The sequence below is a fragment of the Anomalospiza imberbis genome, chromosome 5 (assembly GCF_031753505.1).
Source record: "Anomalospiza imberbis isolate Cuckoo-Finch-1a 21T00152 chromosome 5, ASM3175350v1, whole genome shotgun sequence".
Classification (NCBI taxonomy): domain Eukaryota; kingdom Metazoa; phylum Chordata; class Aves; order Passeriformes; family Viduidae; genus Anomalospiza; species Anomalospiza imberbis.
This window is the reverse complement of record NC_089685.1, coordinates 6553420-6578841: the sequence shown is the minus strand read 5'-3', so window position 1 is coordinate 6578841 and position 25422 is coordinate 6553420. Positions and strand designations below refer to the sequence as shown.

Sequence of the window (25422 nt, the reverse complement as noted above, 5' to 3'; positions counted from 1 at the left end):
TACAGGCAGACTCGCGCTTCTCAGGGGAAACATCAGCGTGTGTGGGGAAGAATTTCTTCACGGAAAGGATGGTTAGACATTAGAACAGGTTCCCAAGGTGGTGGAGTCACCATCCCCGGAGGTGCTTAAGGAAAACCTGGAAGTGGCACTCAGTGCCATGGTCTGGTTGGCAAGGTGGTGTTTGGTCACAGGTTGGACTCTATCTCAGAGGTCTTTTCCAATCGATTTCTAATCGATCCTGGGATTAGGGGAAATGGCCTTGAACAGAGACAGGGCAGATTCAGATTAGATACTGAAGAAGCATTTTTCCCTGTTAGGTTGCCCAGGCAGGTGGTGGAGTCACGGTCCCCGGGGTTAAGTTTAAAGGGTGCCTGGGTCGGGCGCTGGTTGATGAGGGTTAGGATCCAAGGGGTTACAGCGGCAGTGCGGGCTTGGACTGCGTGATCTCAAAGGTCTCCTCCAGCCTCGATGGTTCCGGGACTGCACGAAGGGACCGGACCCCACACGCACACCCGGGCTGCCCACACGTGCCCAGCTGAGGGGCGGGGGCGGTGTCGCGACATGTCGCGCTGCAACGGCGCGCGCCCCCGCGCGGGAACGCGCGTGGGATGCGGTGTGAGGGGGAGCGGGAGGGGGCGGGAAGCGCGGAGCGGGGAGGCGGGAGGGAAAGGGAGGGAAAAGCAGGGAAAGGGAGGAAAAGGGGGGGTTTAACCCCCCCGTGCCCGGCGGCGGCGGCGGCATTTTCTATTCAGGCGGCGCTGAGGGAGCCCGTCGCGCCCGGTGCATTGTGGGACCGCGCTGGGAGTCCCGTTCGCGGGAGGAGGCGGAGGGCGAGGAGGCGGCGAGAGCCGGTGAGAGGGAGACCTGAGGAGGGAGGAGGAGGAGGAGGGGGGGTGCAAGGCGGGGAGATTTAAAGGGGAATTCGCCTCCGCCGTTCCCGCCGGGCCGGGCGCGGGGGGTGGCGCGGCGCGGCCGGGGCGCGGGGTGCCCGCCCGGCCCGGGCCCCGCCGCCCTCCCTCGGCCCGGCCCCGGGGGAAGGGCGGAGGAAGGAGCGGGGATGGGGGGGCAGCGCCTCACAGCGATGCGGCCGCTTTAAAAAAATTTGGACGCCGGCAGCGGACGGGTTAAATTTTTCGCCCGCCGACATTTTTTTTTTTTTTTCCTTTTTCCCTCCTTTCCCCCCCCCCCCCCCCCCCCCATTCGTCCCCCCACCCCCGTGCTTCCCTCCCTCCCTCCCCATTACGGAGTGTCGGCCTAGGGGGGGCTGCTCCCAACATCCCACCGGCCGTCCCCGCCAGCGAGGGGTGAGCCCCGCCCCGGTGTGACACCGTACCTGCACGTGGGGACACCGGGGTCGGACACCCGCGGGCTCCGTCCCCGCCGCACCTCGGGAAGGGGCCGCTGCCGCCGCCGCTCCGCGCGCGGCTTCTTCCTCCTCGTCGTCTTCCCCCGCCGCCTCTCCGGCTGCACAAAGAGCGGCAGCGAAGGCCCCAGGTTTGCCTCTAAAGGCAGCGGCTGGAAATTTAAGGTGTCCCGGAGCCATGTCTGCCCGCAGCGCTCCCCGCCGCATTCCCCGGATCGATGGTGGTTGCAGCGCCTCGCCTCGTGTGTCTCGGGCGGTCGGGCTGGCGGTGGGTGCGCTGGGGTTTGTCTGGGGTATGTAGCCGGCTCCAGTTCTCCCTCCCTCCTCCCCTTTTTGCTCCTGTGCTCCCCTCTCTCTGCCGGTTAGGAAGGCAAGGGTTAAACTTTAGCTTTTAATATTTATTATGCCGCTCTTTTAAAGTAAGAAACGTCTGGGTTAGGAGGTGGTGTCTGCTGCTGGGGAGGGATGCTTGTCGCTCACATCGCAATGCTGCATCGGCTGCCAGAATCGCTGAATGTTCTGAGTTGCAAGGGACTCACAAGAGCCATCAGTCCAGCTGCTGGGGCTGCACAGGACAGCCCCAAGAATCACACCTTGTGCATGAGAGTTGTCCAAACTCTTCGTGAACTCTTCTAGGCTCGGTGCTGTGACCACCGAAGTCGCCAAAACCTGGTCTTGCGGGAAATGTTGCTCCCATGCGAGTCTGAGAATTACACAGTTGCACGCAGCGTTAATCAGATCTTCATTAGAAATGTTACCGTATTTTTGCTCTGGGGATGTTTTCCATTAAATGAAATCATCTTGTTTGTTTCACGAGTTGTTTTCAAGCGGGGGAACTGTGTCCTTACAGTCCTCAAGGCTGCAAAAAGTTACTCGTAGGCTGTGGCCTCTGCATCCATCCCTGTGTAAATAGGCAGGGGGTGCTAAGCTTATTTCACTTATTGGTCAGATGAAGGAAGATGTTTCTCTTGTGGGACAAGCTGCTTTTTACAATTTTCTGGAATTAACTAGAATGAAGTGTTAAAAAGGAATGAAGAAAAAAATGCCCCCCTCCTTGAAAAGCTTTTGTCTCCTATTTCTGTTGACAGGTTGTTTTCCAGTCACTTTTTTTTTTTTTTTTTTTTTTTGCAAGTGCTTAGTGTCTTGCATTGGAAGACAACAGCTAGGAACTGAATTCATTGCTCATCCAAGACACGTTCTTGTAACTAGAGTCTGGATTTCTGCCCGAGCTAGGCTTTGGAAGATTTGTTTTAAATAAGTGCCACACCTCTTGGAGAAGGAGGGAAAACACAGTGAAGGGGAGTTGGGCTCCACATCAAAAGTTCTCAGGGAACTTAAAACTTCAGTTCCTCAAATTACAGTCAATAAATTGACTTAAAGGTTTATGGAACAGATGTGCTTGTTAATAAGTGCTGTGTAGGGCAGATACAGCACAGTCTATAGGTTTACTTCTTTCCTTCATTTAGCAAAGTTGAACTTGGCAAATACCGGTCACTTGAATTCTTCTTTTCAGCTTAACCTCATTAGGGATGACCATCAGTATCAGGTTTTGTCAGTGATGACACTCAACTCTGTTCTTGTTGCTATCACTTGGGAGCCTTGCTTTCTAAGAAACTACTGCTAGACAGGTTGCTTTTAGTAATTCCTGAAAACTTGTTCTCTGAGAAAGAGGAATTGTATTTTATTACAGCCGTTCCTGTTTAGAAGTCAGTGTCTCGGTTAGGCCTCTTATTAGTTTTGGAGTGTGGTGGATGTGAGTCAGAGTGGAAAAACGTTCTTCTAAAATTAGACATGCATTGTTAAGAATTTTATTAAATGAATTGCATCAGTGTCTTTTTACATTGCTATTTTAATGGACAATTCTCTTATTTTCCGTGTCATTAGTTGACTAAAAAAGGGCTGAAGAGGCCAGAAACTTAATTTCTCAGCATTTTTTTGTCTGCGAACATGCTAAAAGGTAAACTGGCATGTTTGTAGGTGAACCACTCTACTTAAATACGGCCTCTTTGTTCTTCTGCTACCTGTACCAACAGGACAACAGGACTGTGTTTTCTCCCAAGAAGAACAGGTGTATTATGAAGCTTCAGCTTCTTACTTCAGGACTGAAGCCGAGCCATTATTTGAAAAGTATATTATTTTTGAGATTAATATGTTAATGGCTAAAATTATGACCCCACACTGAGCTGAGTACAAACAGATGTCTCTGCTGAGCATGCTGCAGGATCAGGGCCCAGGCTGCTTTTTGGCCTCTGTGCTCTGGGAACTATTATTTCTTTCATTGCCTCTGTGTTAAATGAGGTCGGTAAGTGTGTTAGATTCTTTTTTTAATGAAAACCTTACGCAGCATATCTGGAAAAGAACTTAATTCTCTGATTCACCTGGCATAGTTATTGTTTTAAATGTCAGAAGGTAGCATGAGGAGTCATCCCTTTGTAATCATAGGGAAATGAGTTGCGTGAGATGTGCACACCTGTCTTAACAGGTGAACGACCACAACGAGCACTTCCTTCTTCTTTTAACTTGCACCATGTGGAAAACACGTTGTCTTGCAGGTCATAGGAATTTCCAATGTACCCTTTTTTTTTTTTAATTGTTATTTTTATTTTTTAATAAGACTGATCAGCAGAGAAACTGATCCCGTTGCTCTGGGGTGGGAGAGGCCGGCAGTCTGTGGGAGAGAACCATGTCTGTTCGGGAGTCCTTTAACCCAGAAAGTTACGAACTGGACAAGAGCTTCCGTCTGACCCGATTCACTGAACTGAAGGGCACAGGCTGCAAAGTGCCACAGGATGTCTTACAGAAACTGCTTGAATCTCTACAAGAAAACCATTTTCAGGAAGACGAACAGTTCTTGGGGGCAGTTATGCCCAGGTTGGGTAAGTAGTTGCTGCTCTGGACATTGGTGGTCCTTCTGCTCGGTTTACTTAGTGACGCGATCACATTTGTGGTTTGTTTAACCGTTATGAAAATTGTGTGTTGCATAATGCATGCACAGCATCCAGAAAGCTGAAGAATGAATCTCATGCTGTCATTTGTTGGCATCTGGGATACGAGAATATTACCTTAATTATTTACCATCCTGCAGTGCACTCAGCTACAAAGGCAAAACACTCAGGAATGGCCATTGCGATGGGCACATGCTTAGGTGTTAGTCTGCTCCTCCCTTTCCCCCCAGTAGATGCTGTGCAAACTGAAGTCCTGTCAGTCCATTTCTAGACTTTTATGTTCATGCATTGCATTTGGAATTTGATGCAATGGATGAATGAATTTGGATGACTCCCAGGTGAATTTCCCCTCTCCCTTCCTTCCCCTCTGTTCCTGGATCACAGAAAGTGAGCAAGAGAACTTCCTTGCTTCAGCTGACTGGGAGCAAATTGTTTCACAATTGTCATTATTCCTTTGAGTCCTTTCGTTGTTCCCCACTCTAACTCTTTTGCTCACCTGTAGAAGCTGCCTGGGAAAGGCTGCCTTTCCAAGACCTCTGTGTTCTTGCCAGCTTCACTTTCTCTTTGATATTTGCACAATGATGCAAGCAATAAGGGAAAACAACCTGCACAAGCCACCTACATGGGGAACAGGGCAAACGTAGGTATTTTGACACCAGCTACTGTACCTAATATTGATATAGATAAATTAATGCAGATAATGTGTTTAATGACACTTTTAATTCTGTTTGTCTGTTTACTCAGCCCTGCATATTCAATCTCTTTGCAGTACAGAATGTTTTTTTTTCCCCCCTCAACTTAGGAATATCAATGGAGCATTTATTCTGAAGTTATTTCATTATCAGTTTAGTGTTCAATAACCTTATTTACAATTATATAAACATTACTGATTGTCTATTAGCAGGCTAACAGGTTGCAACCCATTATTCTGGTAGAGATTGAATATAATCAGAGATTAGTAAGGCACCCATGCTCTTGTTTAAACAATGGGGATCTTTGTATGAAGTATCTAAGCAGCAATTGTGTGTGAAGCTGGGGTGGCACTATAATTTAATATTCCCTGATGGAGGACACTTCCATCTTTTTTCATCCCCAATTTACTATTTATATGTATTTTTCTAAATTAAGTAAGCTGTTTACAGAAGCACTTCAGTTTGGCAATTTTCTAAAATCAGCAATAGTTCGGTGTAGATTTCTTTTCTCTAACAAACTTAGAGGCTCTAAACAATAATGGAACTGCTAGTAGACTTTTCTTCTACAGCTGTATGAAAAGGTATAAAAGTCGTTTTGCACCATCAGTGTGTAGGTGTGATACTATGTAGCAGAAAATCTGTTAGTAATCAAAGGTGAAGAGTTCAGATCTCTTTTAAAATACGCTTTTGTGATGAGTATCACTTTAGCAAATGTGTCTTTGGATAAGTTTGGTGTCTTGTACTTAAAAGGTATAGATAGGTAACTTTGCCACCTATGCATAGGCATCGTGCTTTTGAAATGCAGTCAGAAGGGAAGTTGCCAGCAGCAGGCTCAAGGTCTCCCCTTTTTAGTTCTGCAAGGGATGTTACCCAGAATAAACTTAAATATGACTGTGAGTAAGAAATTGCAAATCTGATGTTTATTCGCAGAGCTGTTACGAATCTGAAATCAGTTACAGTTCTGAACAGATTCTCTTGTTATTCAGAGCTGTTTTGGTGGAACATTAACACAGCCTCAGAAGGACCATCATCGGAGCCCCTTGGTCTGTCTGTCAAACAGAGTTGGTTTTGCAGCATTATGGCATGAACAAGTGAACTGAGGGCAAAACAGCTCCTGCACCTGAGCCACTTCTCTGTAACTGCTTAAGTGCCCTTCCCTGGAGGCACTGGACATGGGGAATAGTGGCTTGGGAGCTTCTGTGGAGATTGAGCAACCCTAAATGACTGCTTGAGAGCTTGTTAGTATGTGTACTCTTCCAGGGCAAGATCTCCTTCCTCTCTAGGCAGGGGAGGCAGCATCCTCTCCACCTATATACTGACTGCCTGGCAGACCTCTGTCCCCTCAGTGAGACTCACATGACATCAACTTGCTCCATCCCTGTACAGGACACTGCCAAACACTGGTTTGTAGCTCTTTCTAGAGCAGCGTGTTTCATTAACACATGGTAAAAAGTTCCTGTGTGACATCTGCTCCCAAAATATGGGCTATTTTGAAGACTCTTGCCCTGTGGGGCATGCAGAGTCATTCCAGGTAGCTTGCTGCCAGCCCAGGAAGGAGGTAAGCTTCCTGCCATTGCTGCAAGGCACAAGGCTATCCGCAGGGGAGTGTGGCTCAGCCAGCATGTTGTGATTTGTCACCTGCCCCTTTAGTGTGGGCTCTTCCGTTGCAGGAAATGCTGGAAGGTTCTAATATCTCATGTTTTGTTTGAAATATCCACTGCCAGGGAAAAGGTTGTGGTGCTCAGAGTTGTGGTTTTCTCCAAGGAGTTCTGTATCTATCAGGTGGTCTGCAACCTTCAGCCTTGCAAGGGGAGGCTAAAGCAGTTGCTAAAGCTGCAGGTGGGCGAATCATCTTTCAGCAAGGGCCTGGGCTGTGACTTGTGGAGTTCTTGTTCCTTCTGAAGTGAGGGAATGTCCTTTATGAGATGCTGTGTCCCTGTTTAGTTCTTGCCTTCGGCCATTTGTACTTATGTTCAGTTCCAACCAGGAGTTTTCTTTCTTTGCTTGTTTTTTCCTCTTACTTGTGCTATGTGCTTTTTTTGGCAAAGGAATTTGCCTTGTCTGTTTAGGCAATGTTAGGAGTTTTATTTTGCAGACATGTTTTATAAACTCTTTTGTTAAGAGCAGATAATTCAGGGCACAGTTACCCACCTCACTCATTGATTTCTGTCTTTGCAGGAATTGGGATGGACACTTGTGTTATTCCATTAAGACATGGAGGTTTGTCATTAGTCCAGACAACAGATTATATTTATCCTATTGTGGATGACCCTTATATGATGGTAAGTTGGCTAAACTTGGTTCTTGGGTCTGTTTCTGATTTGGGCTTCTCACCAACCTGATGGCAGTTCTGACATTTTCTTCTAGATTTGCGGTGCTAATTGTGTAATTAATTGCATTCAGAGTCTTTCCTAAATAGACATGAAGTAGGAAAGGCATAATTTTGTCCTGGAATCCCCCATGTTGGCCAGGAATGCTGCAGTGCTGCTTTCTATGTAGGTGAAAGTTGGGAGAACTGCCACTTTTAATTCAGATTTCCCTTCATCTCTTTTTCTGTGGGATTTGGTTTGAAGAGCCCCAAAGGGGGAAAAAGAGCAGCCTATGAAATAGCAGAGACTGAACTCCACTTACGAGCGGAACCACATTGTAATTGGCATTTTTTGAGGTATTGAAATAACCAGGTAGCCCATTAGAACTTGAAATACCTAATGTCAGTACTTGGCAATAGCACTTGGAAATTTCAGAGTGCCATGTGAACACCAGCTTTCCTGTGGTGCTACCTCTACTTGAGCACAGATACATTGAAATGAGTGGTTGGAAGGTGTGAGCATTTTGGCCTTGGCTCATTCTGTGCTGCTGTCACACTTAGTCTGCCTCAGCAGAGATTCCTTCATGTGTGGCAGTGATCAGTATTGACTTGAACAGATCCTGGGAAACAAATGAGCTTTAAAGAAATACTTTAATAAAGCTATAAGGAAATGTTCAATGAAAGATGCTAGAATTCATGTTTTCTGTGGTTTGGATGCGACTCATTGCTTTTCTTGTTGGTGTGACTGAATGCTTTATGTGCTGCTGTCAGTTTGTTTGCTCTGCGAGACCTCTCTGGTAGGTTTTGGACACAGTTTGAGATTGAGGCCATCTTTTTTCTTTTTTTTTTTTTTTTTAGCATGCTTGACCACGTGTTGTGCACATATGTAAGCCTGGCTTCTGTAATTTCTTTTCCAGGAGAGCTCTCTTTTTGCAAACTGAGCAGCCAAAAATCCCCGGCTGGCCTCTGGAGTATGGAGTTTTTGAGCTCTCCTGAAAAATTTGATTCAAGGATTCAAGTGGGTTGCTTTAATATCATGTGGGAATTTTCTCCTCTGGTCGGGGACCAGAGGAGAAAAAATGTTTTGGAGATCTATGTTCAAGTTCATCATCTGAGAAATTATTCTCTCACCTTGTAACAAAAACTTGAGGGACAGTGTTGAAGGCTGTGGTGAAGGGGGAGGGTTGCTTTGTTGGGAGATACAAATGCCACAGGAGTAGATAGATGGGCCCGTGCCCAGATGAGGTTTAGGTCAGTGTGGTAGGAGTGGAATGTAAATTTGGCCTTAGTCCAGCTTCAGTGGTTGCATCATAGTTACAGTCTGTGCTGTGATCCATGTGCACCAGCAGCTGTAACCTTGGTGCTGTCTAACTCTCAAGTCCTTCACTTTTCATTCTTGAGGGCATTTATTTTAATCTGGTGGCTGGCCACTTCCTAATCTGTTTACATATGTGTATTTCTTCCTAAGAGCTAACTGAGGATGGGGATCCTGTCTTAAGGCTTCTTGCTGATACCCCCAATGATGATCCAGCAGGATATTGCTCCTCTGCTCAGACCTCTCTCTTGAGGGCAAGAGGACCCCAAGGGACAGGATAGATTACCTCTTACTTGTGTGGACCAACATTGGTTAGAGGACAGTCAAATACATTTTGCCACGGGGTTTATGGATGGTTGTTACAAGCAGAAGAATTGTGAGACTTGGGAATTTTGAGTCGATGTCCAGGCTGCATAAAGGGTTGTGCTCTGGCCTCCTCTGCTCAAGACACACTACTGCTACCCTGCTTCTCCAACTGTTTCTTTCCCTGGTTTAAGTCCAGCTGTCCCCTGACCTATGCCTGTTACTGTGGTACCAGTATCACTCACCTGCAGTGCACACTCTCCTTGCCCTTCCCCTCAGTCTCCTTACCCAGGCACTTCTAGTCTGGTTTTGAGTGGGTGTTCCCTGATCTAGTCTCTTCCTTTCTCTGTGCACAGGGTTTACCTGCAGCTCCTTATCTGATCTCTCTTCCTAATTGGAGGAGAGGAAGCAAAGAGGGAAAGCCAAAACTGCTGCAAGGGAACTCTAAGCTGGGTGCTGTGACAGAAGGGATTAGGAAACAGCTGAGGAAGGCAAAACTGCTTGTGGACTCAGCTGAACTTCCTATTTCTGCTTCAGAAAACAGCTTTCACTCTGGTACTGCTTATTTTAAATCTAAGTTCTGCAGTTATATGCAAAATCATTCTTCCTTCTTTTCCTCTTTCTCCTTTACTTTCACGTTGTCCTTGAACACTCAGTCCATGTGCAAAAATATCCCTAGGATGTACAGGTGTATCCCTGTAAAATCTGTACCAAGCATAGGATTTATTTAGCTTAAATGGCTTATTAGAAAAGTTACAAGCAATCAAAAAAGGGTTTCATAATAAGTATCTATCCACTGGGACTAGTACTGGATGCTGGCCTCTGTTGTAGCACTGTGGAGATACATGTTTGAGTACAGGAGCAGGGAACTGGCTGGTTTGAGAGAGTAGATCTTTCCCTTTCCATCCAGGAACCTTTTTGTTGCTGTTTTAAGAGCCTTCAGTCAAGAATGGAGATGTCTGATTCATCCTTTGCCCTTACAAATAGTTCTTAGTATTACACACAGATCTTTGTGTTTCGGGGCACTGTGCAAGCAGGCAGGTGACCTGCAGGATCTGGCCAGGCTGACCCCTGTCTGTGAGCCCTGTTGGGTTTGCTGGTGTTCACAAAAGCCCTGTGTTGTTCTCTCTGCTCCTTCAGACTTGGGAATTGCAATTCCCTGAATTTGTTTCCATTGTGGTTTTGGCAGTTGGCAAAAGCATTATTAGACTGACCTCTGACTATCAGAGGTGTTGTCCTTAAGGTTTTAAAAATTTATCTGTCATTCCTAACAGGGCACAAACCAGCAGTTTGCTTGGTAAATACTGAAGATGACAGAGAATGGCTTGATAGTTCCACAAAAGGGAAATGGCAGGCATATAGAAATTTAATAGCAACTATCCATCAAACAGTGCAGTACACAAGTCTTTTCTCAATAGTTTAAAATTTAAATTATTAAAATATATTCCTGTTCCAAATATCAAGGATTCCCCTGATGCCACTGAAAACTCTTGAATTTATGAAAAACTGTGTTATGTTTATTTGTGATTTGGAGATGTTTCATGTCATCAGTCAGTGAAGTAACTGCCTGAAAATATTACCTTTTTTGCAAATTGTATCAAATAAGTATGTTGTTGCTTTTACCATGGTGGTGTGTTGCCTTTGAACATAATGAAAAGCACAGACTTAAAATCATAAGGCCAGATGGTGGTTACAGTTCTGCAGCTGTAAACCTAAAACAACTTTCATAGAATGCATGGAGTCTTCCAGAGTAACGCAACAGAATTTGTGCTGCACTTTAAAATATCTTGCTGTCCCTTAGGACATATGCTGTATAAGGAAGTTCTGCATCTTCTTCAGGAAACTTGATGTTTTACCTGTGCTGGGTGCGCGCCTCAGAAGCCCTAACTCAGATCCATTAGTTTAGTAAAATTAGAGTAACTAACCTCATGCAATGTGAGTGATGGCTTCTCAGTCCTGTCAGCTTCCTGACTTCTTAGAGGAATATTTAGCAGACCGTTTTGTCTCTTGTACAGTTTTTGTTAGTGGAGATACTCACATGCACACACGACAGTCAGTAAAGTTGTTGGTGCTGTAGCAAAATTCAGCCTGATCTTGTCACCTGGAGCGTGATAGATAAACACATCTCTCTCACTATGTGAGTCGTGGGGGTATACAGCTTCCCCCAGTGGTGGCAGATCCAGTTCTTGGGGGGCCTGAGCTCCTTTATTCCTTGCACATGCTGTCATCCCCAGAGCAGAGGAAGCAGCCCAGTGTGGGTGTGTGCTGGCAGCACAGCTGTATCCTCCGGGAAGAGGAGTTCTATCGTAGAAACTGAGGATTGCAGACATGGCCTCCAGAGTAATGAAGGGAACAAACATCTTTTTCATCAAGGGCCTGTCTCCTGCATATTCTGATGCAGAAGTTCAGCAATATGTGCTTTTTGGATTAACTTCCTAGCAGTTGTGAATTCCATGCCATGGCCATCTCCATCAGGATGTACAGTTTTGTGCTGCAGTAAGTTAATAGGAATATACCATGTTAAGTAAACAGCCTGTTATCAAGGATAGACTGTTGATCTTAACTTCAGCCTCTCAGACTGGGCATCCAGTCTGAACTCTGGGATTCCCATGGAGTCAGTGGGAGAGTGTGCTGGCCAAGACAGCTGGGATGAATTCTCTCCATGCCTGTAAAAGGAAGGATACCTGCACTTCTAGGTGGGCACATAGCACATAATGGATCATACCACATCTCTAGCTGGGTTTCTTAATGCTGTGGAGTAAGAAGTTGTGTCAGAGTGCAGACTCACACTGGAAGCTTTGCTTGTGGAAAGTGTTTAAACATTGACCAAGAGTACTGCAGATTTTTTTTCTTGTCTCTCTTTGTTTTTCAGGGACGAATAGCGTGTGCCAATGTCCTAAGTGACCTTTATGCCATGGGGGTCACAGAATGCGACAACATGTTGATGCTCCTTGGAATCAGCAATAAAATGACAGATAGGGTAAGACTTCTGACACTTTTTTGTGAAGGAATAATCAAACAGCTAAATGTACTCGGAATGTATTTACCTTTAGTGTATTTTCTCTTCAAAGTTTGAAGCTGTTTAAAGAAGAGATGGTCTTATTGAATGGCTTAGTTCATAGGATCTTGCCTCATAAGCATTCTGAGGTCATGTGCTAAAAGTTCAGTTTTCTGTGGCATTGTAATCTGCTGCCTTCATCCCCACCAAAATGGGGCACCTCCTTCTATCAAAGGCCAGCATTTGGTTGCCAATTCATCTATCAGTCTGGATAGACGATTCTATTCTTAGAAGGATGTAAGTTGAAACTTTGATGGTTAGTGGAGCCCAAATGCCATCTTGGTTAAATGTTGCCTTTTAGCACTGCTCTGCTGTAGTTTTATATGACCATTTGAACAATGTTTCTTCAGTGTAAGAGTGTCTTAGCGCCTCTTCTACACAGAGCTGTAAACTGTAACTCTATGGGATAACATGCAGTTTTCAGGAGGCTAGACTCTTCCTCAGGGTTGCTTTTCTGTCATGAGCTATTTGCCACGAGGACTTTTGGTTGGAGTGGTTAAAGCCTTGGACCACTCTTGCAATGACTAGCACTGCTGTGTATGGAACTCTGACTTCTGTTTTGATCTCTAGGAAAGAGACAAAGTGATGCCTCTAATTATCCAGGGTTTCAAAGATGCAGCAGAAGAGGCAGGAACATCTGTTACTGGTGGCCAAACAGTGTTAAATCCCTGGATTGTTTTAGGAGGAGTGGCCACAACAGTCTGTCAGCCTAATGAATTTATAATGTAAGTTAAATCACTAAACAATCAAAGGCACTGGTCTGAGGGATACAGTAAAAATCCTTTAAGCACTGTGTTGTGATCTTGTGGTGTGTCTCCTGATGAACAAAGAAGTACCTTCTGCTAGCATTTGTCCTTAGCACTCAACAAGATGCCACATCTCTTTGTGCATATTTGCTTTTTTTTAAACAGGATGTCCTTTTACTTCTCCCCACACCCCAGTCCTTTTTGATCCTGTTCTCCTTTTGATAGGAGAATTAAGTGTCTAATCTTTAAAGGTAGTGGAGACAGTTTTGAACATACATTTCTGCCATACTTACACGTACATTTCTAAACCATGTCCCGGTTATCCTGTTAATGGCTGTAGAGAACTACAGAACTGCTGTCTTTAGAGCATTCTGTCCATTTAACAGTAGCTGATTTTGAATGTCCTACTGTGGCATGTTACTCTATAGAAATGAACTTGTGCATGATCCTAATGCTGGATACCTTATGCCCTGGGTTGAAAATGTAAATTTTTTTCCCTTTTCCTCTGTTATGTCTTCTCAAAAAATTTGAAAGATGAGTTATAATTTGGTGTGTGTCTGACTGCAAGCATTGTTTTTTTCCAAGAAAGAAGGATTAGTGCTTTTTAAGCAAGTTTGCAGCATTTTCCTCAATAATACTGCATGGCAACGAATCCCAAAGGGTAATTCTGCAATTAGTCAGTTTTTTAACTGTGCAGTAGGTTGTGTGGGTCTGTGAAAATGTAATTATCAGCACTTATTCCTAATAATGTGTTTGAATCTCGCTGTGTAGTTAATATATGAATTCTTTGTTTCCAGGCCAGACAATGCAGTGCCAGGAGATGTGCTTGTATTAACTAAACCCTTGGGAACACAAGTGGCTGTAGCTGTCCACCAGTGGCTAGATATTGTGAGTACACTGCAAAAAAAGAAATAGGGAAGAGGTGTAAAGATGACCTTCCTCATTCCCTCAACATGACAAAGTTCAGCTCAGATGGGAGTCATCTGTCACCTCTCTCCTCCTCCCTCCTTGATATGCTCCAGCCTTCCCTACTTGTGTGCAATATTCCTTTGGAATCAAGGCAATTTACAATTTTGTGCTTAGTGAGCCCATCTTAATTGCACCTAATTCTTAGTTATTTCTCAGGCATTGCTGTAATAACCAAAATTGTTTACTAACAGAACAACAGACTATCACCCTGGGCAACATTATGCCCTACTCCACCTGCCAAAGTAATTGGCAACACTTACTGATGGCAATTAGGCCAAGAATGCTCTCTCTGTGTTCTTGGGCTTTCTGCTTGTGTACATGGAAGTTTATCTGCGTTTCACATGTATTGCCCTGTGCATTCAGTAAGAATATTTCTAGCAGCATTATGCATGTAGACAAACTTCCATCTGTTACTTCAGGCAAAAGTGTAACTACCGAACTGAAAAGCAACTGCAGAATTGGCATCTGCTTATGTTGTCTGGCTCCCAGTACGTGACTTCCGAATTATAACTGCTCAGTTTACACTCTAAAAAGATGCATCTTTTCTACTTTTGGGACTCCTGAGCCAAAAGACTGGCAGAGGAGTGAGCTGGAATCTACTTCGGTTTGGCTGTTGGCCACTGCATTGTCAGATGAATTCTAATTAACACAGCTAGTGTTAGCAAAGTGGGAGAGAACTAGCTTAAGCCTTCATTGGAGTCTGGAGTAGGAGCAACAAGGGAAAAATATTTTTCTCCTTCTTCATAGGGTCTGGCCTAGCAACTTTGACCTCTTCAGAATCCCGTGTTTTCCACAGATATAAGGATCAGGGCCTCAGATAATCTTGATATGAAAATGAAGTGAAACAAGATCTGTTGTAGACAGGCTTAGCTAGAAACTTTAAAGTAATAAAAAGGAGGAAGGTTGATTAAAAAAAGTAAGCCTGTTTTTTACAAAAGGAACAACTGGAAGCAAAAGCCTCTGGCTAGTCCGGAGACTGTTTCAACAACTTAGTAATTGTAACCTAGGGGTGTTTCCAAGGAAATCGGCTCAGAGGAAAGACCCGGGTGTCAACCACCCCAGGCCTTTTAAAGTCTCTCTCTTGTCTCCTGATCGGGGCGCTCAGGATCTGTGCTGTGATAGGTCTATTTCTCTGTTGTTGATTGGCATATAAATTGGTGCAGTCTTGGCCAATCATTTTGGAATTCTCACCTCCTACTGGTTGGTCTCTCTTCCAATCTTGATTTAAGTTGTGGTTGTGTTCTATGATGTAATACTTCTGGAAGTTTCTCTGCCCTTTTACAAAGTTTGGCACCCCATCTCCTCCCCGGTTCCACTGGCCCTTTATACATGCACAAGAGTACTGGGTTTTAATGTAACTAATCACAATTTGTTACTTGTATTAACAACATTTAACTTGTATTAACAATATTTCACTTTGTACCAACATTTAACCATTGTAAACTACATTCCCCAAAAGTTTAAATTTTATTTTTGTTCATAAGAGATCCCAGTTCCATAGTATGTTTTCTGGCCATAATCTCACTTCTTAATGTGTCTTGTTGTTCTGACAAGCAGACTTGCAAATTAAGGCTATTCTGAATTTCCACATATTTCAAATACTACTAATTTCCTCAACTGTCAAACAGAAAAACCTTCTGGTCTGTAAAATGAGAACGGCCAGGAAATCAATACTGCTGTTATTTTGTGTAAACAGAATACATCTTTGATTGTGGCAAGAAAATTTCTGAGTAGCTATGCTACCTTTTCTTTAGCTTTGTTTTGTGAAGGCGCAGGGAAAGTGAAACTAGAATTAATTACCCATCACAAATCCACCTGTAAATCAAATTTTGGTGGGGAATTGGACTTCATATTAAAAAGTGTGTGGGAGAAGGTATAGTGTAGCAAGTTTATGCGTAGGCAAGAAAGGAAAACTGGATTGTAGAGATATGCATGCTTAAAGGCATGAAAGGGGCTGTGATGTGCCCCTTCAGAGAAGAGAGGGTTTTCTTGCTCTTTGCTGTTGTCTACAGACCCTTTCTATTTGGAAATCCAATCTTGCTTTTATAACCTGTTTGGAAATTTTTGCAAATTTTTCCACCTTAATTCCCTGTTGACTAACCCCAGTATCTTGATTGCTGTAGTGGAGAGGAATTTTCCTCCAATTCATATCTTACCTGTGTTTGTGGCTCTTCTACCCTCAGCCTTGAGGTCTGCTTCCACATTGCCATCATCTGACCAGTTTCTGTCCTGTGATCAGCCTCAGAGCTGTTTTTGAAACCTGAGCCAGAATGACTGCTCACATTTTTTTCAGTCATTCCCAGACTAAGAATAATCACTATTCTGTCGTCTCTGTAGCAGCCACATCTTATTTTTTGACTTGGTCTCTCATTTGTGTAAACAAAAATGTTTTTCTTTAATTGGTCGATCCAGTTCAACCAAATATCAGAAACTCTGTTACCACTGCCATCGTTCCTTGCTCTTTAACAATTTATTTATTTTGGCTGACCTGTCTTTCCCCCTTTTGCCATTTCTGGATTCTCTCTTACACCCCTTGAAGTCAGCACTCATTTGTTAAGATGAGATCCTTCCCAGTGTAGCATCACCTACCATTTCTTAGTAGCTCCCGCACCTTGTGTTAAGTAAGATGTTTGCTCTATACATTTACTCTATGGAATGGCAGTGTAGGTATTGTGGTTTCAAAAATCCTACTAGTGTTTTCCAACTTTCAGTTCTCTGTAATTTTATTTTCATTGCAAAAAAAAAAAAGTTAAATCAGTTTGTAGTGTGGCTTTTAAAAATCAAATAGTTGCGTTGTTTCATTCTGGATCTGGAATCACATCAGCTTTGAATGAAACAATTACCCTTTTTAAAGGTACTGTTTCCTAAATTGCTGTGAAACCCTTCTGGGATGAAGAGCATTTATGGGAATATGATGAAGAGATGACACCACACCAGACACTGGAGAATGGGTGGAAGGTGCTAGTATTAAATTGTAAAGGAGGCTTATGAAACTGCCTTAATCCTAAACGAGGGTGATTATGTCCTGCCTTGGCATACATTCCTCTGACCAGGACTGGTGGATATCAGTGGTCTTTCCTGATCAAAGTGCCCAGGTATGAAGTCAAGAACAATCTCTTAAAAACCCAAGAAGCCAGAAATTCCAAATCTCAACAACCAGCAACAAAGTTTTTTTTTTAATTTGGCCGTGGGAGTTCAATCCAGAGAGTTGCCTTGAAGGAGTTCTTTCCCTAGGGTAGTTTATTCCACTCCACTCAGCTGCTGAAAGTAGGATTTGAGGTACTTAGCGCCTAATAGATTTTTAAATGAACTTTGCTGGAGTACAGCAGACTAAGACATGCACCTCTGACTGGAACATTTTGCCCCTATCTTTATCTATTAAAAAAAAGTACATTTTGGATTAAAGGTTTGGGGTTTTAAAGTGGTCAGGGTGTGCTTTAAAATGTACAGCTGAAAATCTAAAAGAAACATTTTTATTTCATCCATTAGCCTGAAAAATGGAATAAAATCAAACTCGTGGTAACGCAGGAAGATGTAGAACTAGCATATCAGGAGGCAATGATGAATATGGCACGGCTGAACAGGACAGGTAAGAAGAGATGTGTGTGTTGGAGGGGAGGCGTTGTGAGTATTTCCAATTCCATATCCATTTCATTTCACTGCCTTGGGGAATTGTGACACAGCCACTTCGTGCCTTTCATTCTGCCCCATCTCTCTGCTGTTCAGTGTTAGTGAAACTAGCAAATTAAAAGCAAACGCCCTCTTGTAATTATACAGCAAAAACACAAAGCTGCTGGATATGATTATGACTCTTGTGAGTGCTGTGAGTAACATCCCAGTGAGTTAAAAGATGTTTTAAAGTGAAAAATATTGGATTTGTTCCTTATTTTCTTGCACAGAGAAGGCCTGGCTGTGATAAGATTAAAAGAATTTGAAATAGAATACAAAAAGGAAAAGCTCTAAACTTATGTGAGCTTCAATTTAAATTTTGATTTTAAAAAGATTTTTACTTTGTTCTAATTCGGTCTTGTACTATGCTTTACACTGTGTGAAGTATGTATGTTATATATTTTGGAAGTATGTATGGAAGATTTTTTTTTGTTTGTCTTTTTCCTATTCCTGTAGTGTTTTTTGGTTGTTTTTTTTTTTTTTAATTTTGGTAGAGGAATGGTTCTGCTTTTACCCTAGAAGTTTTAATCCAGGATTTCCCTTCTTTGCTCAAAGTATCTTTTGGCAGAGTATAGAATTGAATTTTTTCCTTACTTACTTCTCAGTTGCATGGAACAGGAATAGTTAAATATCTCTTTTTCCGTTTATTCAGTTTTCATTTCTTATGTCATCCCCCTGGTTTTTCATTCTTTGTCAGGGCCTTCCAGGAAAGATAAATGGCCAGCATTGTCTTATGGAAAAGAGCTGGTCCTGCTTCTGTATTGGGAAGCACCCAAAGAAAGTCAAAGTGTTCTCGGTTTTGATTTTCTCTACTCTTGTCAGACACTTTTAACAACACTTAAATATTCTTAATGGTGCTATTGTCCTGCATGCAGGGGTGCTCTTTCCCCACCCTGGAGCTGCAAATGTGCAGGAATTTCATGAATGTATAGGTGGGGAGGCTGGAGCCCTTCCTCCACAGGCAGGCTTTGTTCTTCAGCTCTTAAACTTTGAGTGTCTGCATCTCAAGTTCTGATGTCACCATTGCAGGGCGGCAGGGGAAGAGGTGTGAGAAGACCGAGCGGTGTCTGGTCCCTGTCCTTAGTGGAGCAAAGCTGGGCTCAGAACCTCCCTGGCCCTCAGCTTTGGGAAGCTTGGATCTGGGCAAACCCCTGTTTCTTAGACCGCCAATATAAATGAGTAGCACGTGTCTAATAGTCCATGCTCACAAAGGCAAACTTCCATGACAGATTTTCAGCATGTTTTAATATCTTACTTTAAAAATTCAATTTGTCGTTATTACATGCACTATTGGTGAATTTCAGTTCTCTTCTAGCACGATTTCATTTATTTAACATAACCTGGTTTGTATTAAAGGTATGCAACTTCATTCTGACTGTGCACAATATTAAGGCACTTTTCTGATGATTCGGTATTTTCTGATCTGGTGTTCTTTACCCCCCCCTCTCTTGTAGCTGCTGGACTCATGCACACTTTCAATGCACATGCAGCTACAGACATCACAGGGTTTGGGATCCTGGGGCATGCACAGAACCTTGCCAAGCAGCAGCGGAACGAGGTGTCCTTTGTTATCCACAACCTGCCCGTCCTGGCTAAGATGGCTGCTGTCAGTAAGGCCTGTGGCAACATGTTTGGCCTCATGCACGGGACTTGTCCAGAGACTTCAGGTAGGTGACAGCTGTGCCTCCCTCTTCCTTCCCTACACCTGCACCTCAGAATTCCATTTCAAATGCACAAACACAAATTGGTGCTGTGCATTCAGAGTCACAGTTGGTTTGGCACCTGGCCAAGCTAATGAGCAGCAGCCACAGAGCTGTTCACAACTGACTCCTTCAGCTGGGCTTCCAAACCACCATCCTGTCCTGAATGTCTTCTGCTCCCCTATGGAACACTATTACAGAAACCCTTCAACCCTCCAGTTAGAAGTTAGTGATGATTCTAAATTCTTTTGAAACCTGCTTTTCTCTGTTAACTCTGGAACAGTGGATATCTGGAAATTCCACCACATCTGGCACAGTTTTCTCAAAAGCAAAGCCACTGGCAGTAGTTTTGCCTGACAAAGGATGCTGTTTGGTTTGTTACTATAAAATTTAGTGTTGGGTGGGCCAGTGTTGGCAGCTGAGGCCTTCTCTGTCCACAGTATACAGACATCCAAGAATACAGCTTACAGATTTTCTCCTTTACTTTTATGAAATTTGACTTTAGGGATTATGACAAGCAGCAAAAAAAAAAAAAAGTTGCTTTCTGGCCCATTTATTACTTGAGTTTAATAAAGCTATAAAGCTGCCACTTGCAGTGACAGTGAGTACAACAGACTGCACTGAAAACCTGGCTGTGGACAAAAACACTTAGAGTCATCAGGTGATGAGAACTTCTGGTGGTTTTTAAGTTGCCTTATTAAGAGTAGGCTCTTCTCTGATGAGCATGATCACTGTCACCTGCTGGATGTCTTTCTGCTTAACTTTCATCTTGAATCTTCTGTTTAATTTTATTTTTTCTAATGTATCTGTCTCTTCTTTCTCTTTGGGAAATGGAGAGATGTAGCAATGAATCTTTTTCTCTTATTTCATTTCCCTGCCATCTTCTGGCTCTCCAGAAGTATTATCCACGTTCTCTGCAGTTCACAACAGAGGGGGCCCCTTGAAGCAAAACAGTCTGAAGATCTGGAAAAAAGCAACACAGTGAGAGCAATAAACTTTTCCCCTAGTGAATACATAACTTACCCTGATCTGCTGAGTTGTTCCTTGGCCCTCTGTGCTTGAGCAGACACTCTGTCCTACAGAGACTGTGTGGCTCAGATGATGTGTAACAGGATATGGGATGTGTACCCTTTCCAAATCCAGAGTCAGTTAGAAGGGAGCAGACATATCTGGTGGCAGCTTGGCAAGCTGTGTCAATAAGGTTGGTAGTACCAGTCAGATTCTTAAAACCCAGAAGCCCGCATAGGTAGAGTGCCAGTAGCATTTATTGTTTAGAAAAAACCCAAAAAAATAGCATGATACAGAGCTGGAACTGTAGGGTGCCCTTCCAGGTGAGTGGCTGTAGTAGAGGTTTGGAAAGCAGTTGGTGTGGGAATGGTTTAGCTGCAAACAGAGTGCTTATGTCTTCAGAGCTGCCTGTCCTGCACCCTGGGGATACCCAATTCTCTTTTCACTGCAGGAATGTAAAACAGTGCAGATGGATGCATTGCTAGGAAGTGGGAAATGCTTGACTTCAGAATCTCTTCTGGGAGTGAGAGCAAGGGGTCTTTTTGAAATGCTGAGCAGCTTGCAGAGATGGATGATGATGGAAAAAGCAGTGAGACAGATCTGGTTGGTGGTGAACTGTGGGTGCCTCAAAACACATCTGTCTGATTTGATCACAGCACTGTGTTTCTCGCATTAGAGGTGGCCACAGGGATTTGTCACAGGGCAGTGACAAAAGATCTGTCTGCCAGATCCCCGGAAGATCAGTAGCCACGTGGATACGCTGGCCAGGAAACTGAATAAGCACCCATAGGCTTGAGGCTTGCACTGCAGGGCCTGGTGTGTGTCAGCAGTGTGAGCTGGGCAGGCTGTGCTGGCATGGCTCAGAGCATTCAGACCAGGCTGTTTGCACACCTCCTGTCCTGGGCTTGATTTATGTGAAGGCCAAGGCCTGCCTTGCTGTGCCTGATACCCAGCTGTGGGGAGGCCTGCTGGGGCTGCTCAAGGCTCTGCTAACTCGAACACGGACACTTCTTCTCTATTGTCTTCAACTTCTAGACACGCTCTGTCTGTAGTTTCTTCATCTGAGAACAGATGTTTTTCAGCAGAGTGCACAGGCAATAAGAAATTTACTGGAAAACTATTTGAATGGATTTTAAGGTTATTGTCTTGGGGTTTTTTCCCCTATGTGCATTTGCTGGGCACCTGTTGACAAAAGCCAGTGTTGAAAAGATGTATTATGTCATCTGTTCCATCCTTCAGGCAGTCTTGCTAATGGTGTACTCTCCTAAAATTGCACTATTATATGATTCTGCACTCTCTTTTAGGGAACTCCTTGGTAATGGCTAAAGTTGCAGTCAGGCATTTGCTTTCAGAAGAATGAGTTGTTTGTTAGAGTGGCTACTTGCAGAGATAAGTCACAGAGTTACTCTGTTTGGGACATTGATACATGTATATATTTTTCAGTCCTAATAACTTTTGGATGGTGTCAGATGACTCAGTGTAATAGAGGTATCTCAGTAACTTGGTATATTTGGAGACTGGGGGGAAATAGGCAGATGGATGGAAAAGAAGGGCTGTGTCAGTGCCTGACAAGAGGCAAGGCTAATGATGTCATGCTGTTATAAGTCATTGCAGGAGAAAGCCGTTAGCAGGAGCAACGACTTGGTTTTGATTCATGAGCTATTTGTATTTCTGCTCTTAATTACAGAGTTTTGCCTGGCTTGCTTTTTAAGTGTTCTGTGTCCACTTCCCTGCTTGAAATACTACTTGTTAAAACCAGCATGTTCAAAGCCTCTTACAAAAAAAGCCCTTTTGTTCTTACAAAGATAAGCCAGGACAGCCAGCAAATATCTGCATCCTTTCAATCCCCAAAAAAGCAGAGCAGCTGGGAATGCCAAGAACACAGACTAGCCTAAAAAAGGTAGTGGATAACCTTAAGGATTTACCCAAAGGGTTAAAGAGACTGGTCAGTGTACCAGAGAAATAATTATAATCCCTGCATACAGAAAGCCTGCTGCTGGTTGGGAGTAGCCCATAGCCTTTTTAAGCATTATTGATCAGATTGGGATGTAGCCAGCAGGTGGGAAGTGATTTTTTTTTTTTCCACCGGAAACTGGGGTTTTGTTCATGTTTTTGGTCTTGCCAGAGAATGATAAGGGAGTATGTGTACAAGTGATACAAAATCGCAGAAAGAACACGTGTGTGAAAAAAATCTTGAGTGAAGATTACTTTTCTGCTCTTTCTTGTTTCCTTTTTTTACCATACTTGCACATCTCCCTTCTGGCTAGTTTGTACCTTCTCTGCACTGCCACATGCAAACAACTCCCCTGACTCACCTGCACCATGACATAAGTTTCTCTTCAATTGGATTTAGAGCCTTCCATGGGAATGTCACATAATTCCTTTGCAATTGATTTGCCTGTTACATCTGGAGTAGTTACAGTCACTGTCATTCAAGCTTATGGGTTTTTTGTTGTTGTGTTTGATGGAAATACCGGGATGTTATTTTGAAATGTCAGAGAGGTAGGCATTTTTGGCTGGCACATTTTTATTCATACAGAATCTAAAAAAATCACTTTCACACTTCCATTTACCCTTTTGATTAACTCTTCATGTTCAGTAGCTGCTTCTTCATGGCCCTAAATGAAAAGTGTCTTTAGTCACCACTGAGGGGACTGTGTGCTCAGAAAAGCAAACATCAAGGTGCCCACTGTGCTGAGGAGTTGCCTATGGAGGAGGAGGAGGATGTGGCACCCGAGCCCAGGGTGACCTGCTCAGTAGGTGGCCCTTTGTCCTAGGGCTGGCTCAGAGCTGGTGGCAGAACTTGTGAGGATAAGAATGCTTTGGGTCAAAGAGTAAGTGAAGCTCAGCATGTGCCCAAATTCTGGGGTGTGTGAATCTATTCTCTCCCTGTGTTCTCCAAACGTTTTCAATTCACTTGCCAACCTATCTTTTTCAGTGCTTTGGGATTCTAAGAATGGAAGTGCTTTTGGGTCTAATTCTGGAATGGTGAGCTTGCTAACTCATTAGTGTGCTGCTTCTGAAAGCCTTCCTTAGTAAATGAAGTAATTTCAATTGTGTCTGAGAAAAAAAACTTACAGGAAAGGCAAAAAAGGTTAGAAAACTGTCAGACAAAGGGGTCACAAGGGCTGTCACAGGGAGCACTGGATCAAGCCTGTGTTTCATGTTCTGCCTCTTGCGTTCTCAGCAGGGCAGTGGTCCCTGCTCTGAAGAATGATTTCATTGCAGGCAACAGGATTACTCACAGAATCAGCTGCCACCAATATGTGGTTACAGGTATCTGCATTTGACCTTTATCCAAAATGTTTCTGTGTAGAGGCACTCTGCAGTCCCGTGAGGAAGATTACAATGCTGGTGTTGTTTCAGTGTGTCATTTGTTGGCATCAATACCACGTCCTTTTGCCAACATCTTTTGTGTGTATTTGGCTTCATTTATACGAAACGAAACACTGCATTCAGGCACAGACATCTTGCTGTAGAGCAAGAGCTCAGACTTCTCCTGTGTCTTTTCTTGGAGTCTGTGGAGTTCAGCAGACTCCACTGAGGTCACCAAGTGCTTGTCCAAGTAGGGCTCTGGCAGACCAAGGCTGACACGCTTTGCAGTTCTGATGCTCTGCTCTCTTTCTTTGCAGGAGGCCTCCTCATCTGCTTACCACGAGAGCAGGCAGCGCGTTTCTGCGCCGAGATCAAGTCCCCAAAATACGGCGAAGGCCACCAGGCGTGGATTATCGGCATTGTAGAGAAGGGCAACCGCACGGCCAGGATTATAGACAAACCCCGGATCATTGAAGTGGCACCACAGGTGGCCACTCAGAACGTGAATCCCACGCCTGGTGCCACCTCTTAATAGAGATGAATTAGCTGTTTGTTTTTAAATAGATCTATTCCCTTATCATCCTACAATTTAAAGAACTGTAAAAAGAAAAGAAAACTTGTTGTGTCTGCACATCTGGTGGCCTTAGGTCAGTTTATGAGTGGATACAAATAATAAAATCCATTGCCTTTTTTTCCTGTTACATTAACTGAAGATGCACCTAATCTTGAGGCAGCTTCTGAGTTGAGAATTATATTGTTATCCAATACTGTTGATTCATTTTGAATCTTTAGACACTTATCTCTTGCCGCATAGGCTCTTTTTAAAGGTGCTTTCACGTAGCACAGACATTACCAGAAGTAGTGTCGAATAGCAGTTTGTGTCCTTTCATTATGTGTATATTTATCATGAATCTAATTTTGATGCCTTGAGTGATATTCCAGAAAGGCAATAAATTGACAAGAGACACAGTGGGTTACCCAGTAGTAAGAGGTTGCATGATTGCATTCAATCTTCAATTTTTTTTTTTTTTAATTTTATTTTATTTTCTAAATTTTTTTGTAAAGTTTAGTCTTACCAAGAGCATCTACGACCCTGGACATTGCTTAGTAGTGCACTCAGTTTAAACAGCAAATGCTGACTTTTTGCATGGAAAGCGCTTCAGAGTCGAAGGAGTCATTTTGAATTTCATTATTTGTAGACCTGACAATATTTACTGTATTATCAATGATTGTTTTCTTTATTGATAGTAAGGACAAATCTTTTTTTTTTTTTTTTTTTTTTTTTTGCAACGTGATTGGATGTGCTATAGTGCAACAAAGGTTTTGCAGACCAAAAGGAGGTTACTGTATAATATTCATTTACAATTCACTATATAAATAACTACACAAATAATTTTTAAATATAATCAAACTAAAATAAACCTCTGTTCTGTGGATGGTAGTGTTTAATACATTTTATATTTTGTATAGTGATTACAAGCCTTTTTTGTTTCTTTAAAAATCAGCAGCTGTTTAGTATAATACTTAGTATTATTTTGTTCTTCGCTCAAATACAATTTTCTGCACGCTTTTGTGATCTGTGTTTAAAACCAACATTGCCAACAATGCAGCTTGAACTTAAGCTTGTTATTCAAAATAAATATTTAATTTTTTTTATTGCTCTTGTATAAGTGCATGAACTTTTTTGATTCCTATCTGAATTATTCACTAGTAAGAGGAGAAATCCTAATTTTTAAAAATTTTATTGCATGTGTGATTACATCGATAATTGTGATCACTCCTTGAATCAGTTCTTCAAGCTGTAATGTCCAGCGGTAACCTCGAGTAAAGCTGAGGGCAAGTAGGTTATCTCCAAGTATATTATCCACTTGATTTTGTTTATTTTACTTACCAGCACCAAGTCTGCAACCTTTTGAATTGTTTCCCTGCAAGTGCTCCTGTGCCTGCTGTCAGCAAGAGGCGTGCCCGTGGAATGGATGCTGGAGCTCGTTTTCCCAGCTGGCACAGGGAGCTGCCGCTTGCAGCAGCCTC

At 43.3% G+C, this 25422-nt stretch overlaps 1 protein-coding gene across 3 annotated transcripts; it reads left to right on the top strand.

Annotated features, from left to right (window-relative positions):
* Window positions 1-688: 688 nt before the first annotated feature.
* SEPHS1 (selenophosphate synthetase 1) lies at window positions 689-24413 on the top strand. 3 transcript variants are annotated; one of them, XM_068189503.1, is made up of 9 exons: window positions 689-851; window positions 3978-4239; window positions 7179-7282; window positions 11799-11906; window positions 12555-12709; window positions 13528-13618; window positions 17189-17288; window positions 18823-19035; window positions 23709-24413. In XM_068189503.1, the coding sequence occupies exons 2-9, from the start codon at window positions 4047-4049 to the stop codon at window positions 23921-23923; spliced, it is 1179 nt and encodes a 392-aa protein (XP_068045604.1). In that variant the 5' UTR covers window positions 689-851; window positions 3978-4046; the 3' UTR covers window positions 23924-24413. The 3 variants fall into 3 exon arrangements, with proteins under 3 accessions (XP_068045604.1, XP_068045606.1, XP_068045605.1); XM_068189505.1 differs by lacking the exon at window positions 689-851 and adding an exon at window positions 1260-1631; XM_068189504.1 differs by lacking the exon at window positions 689-851 and adding an exon at window positions 1260-1656.
* The last annotated feature ends 1009 nt before the right edge of the window (window positions 24414-25422 follow it).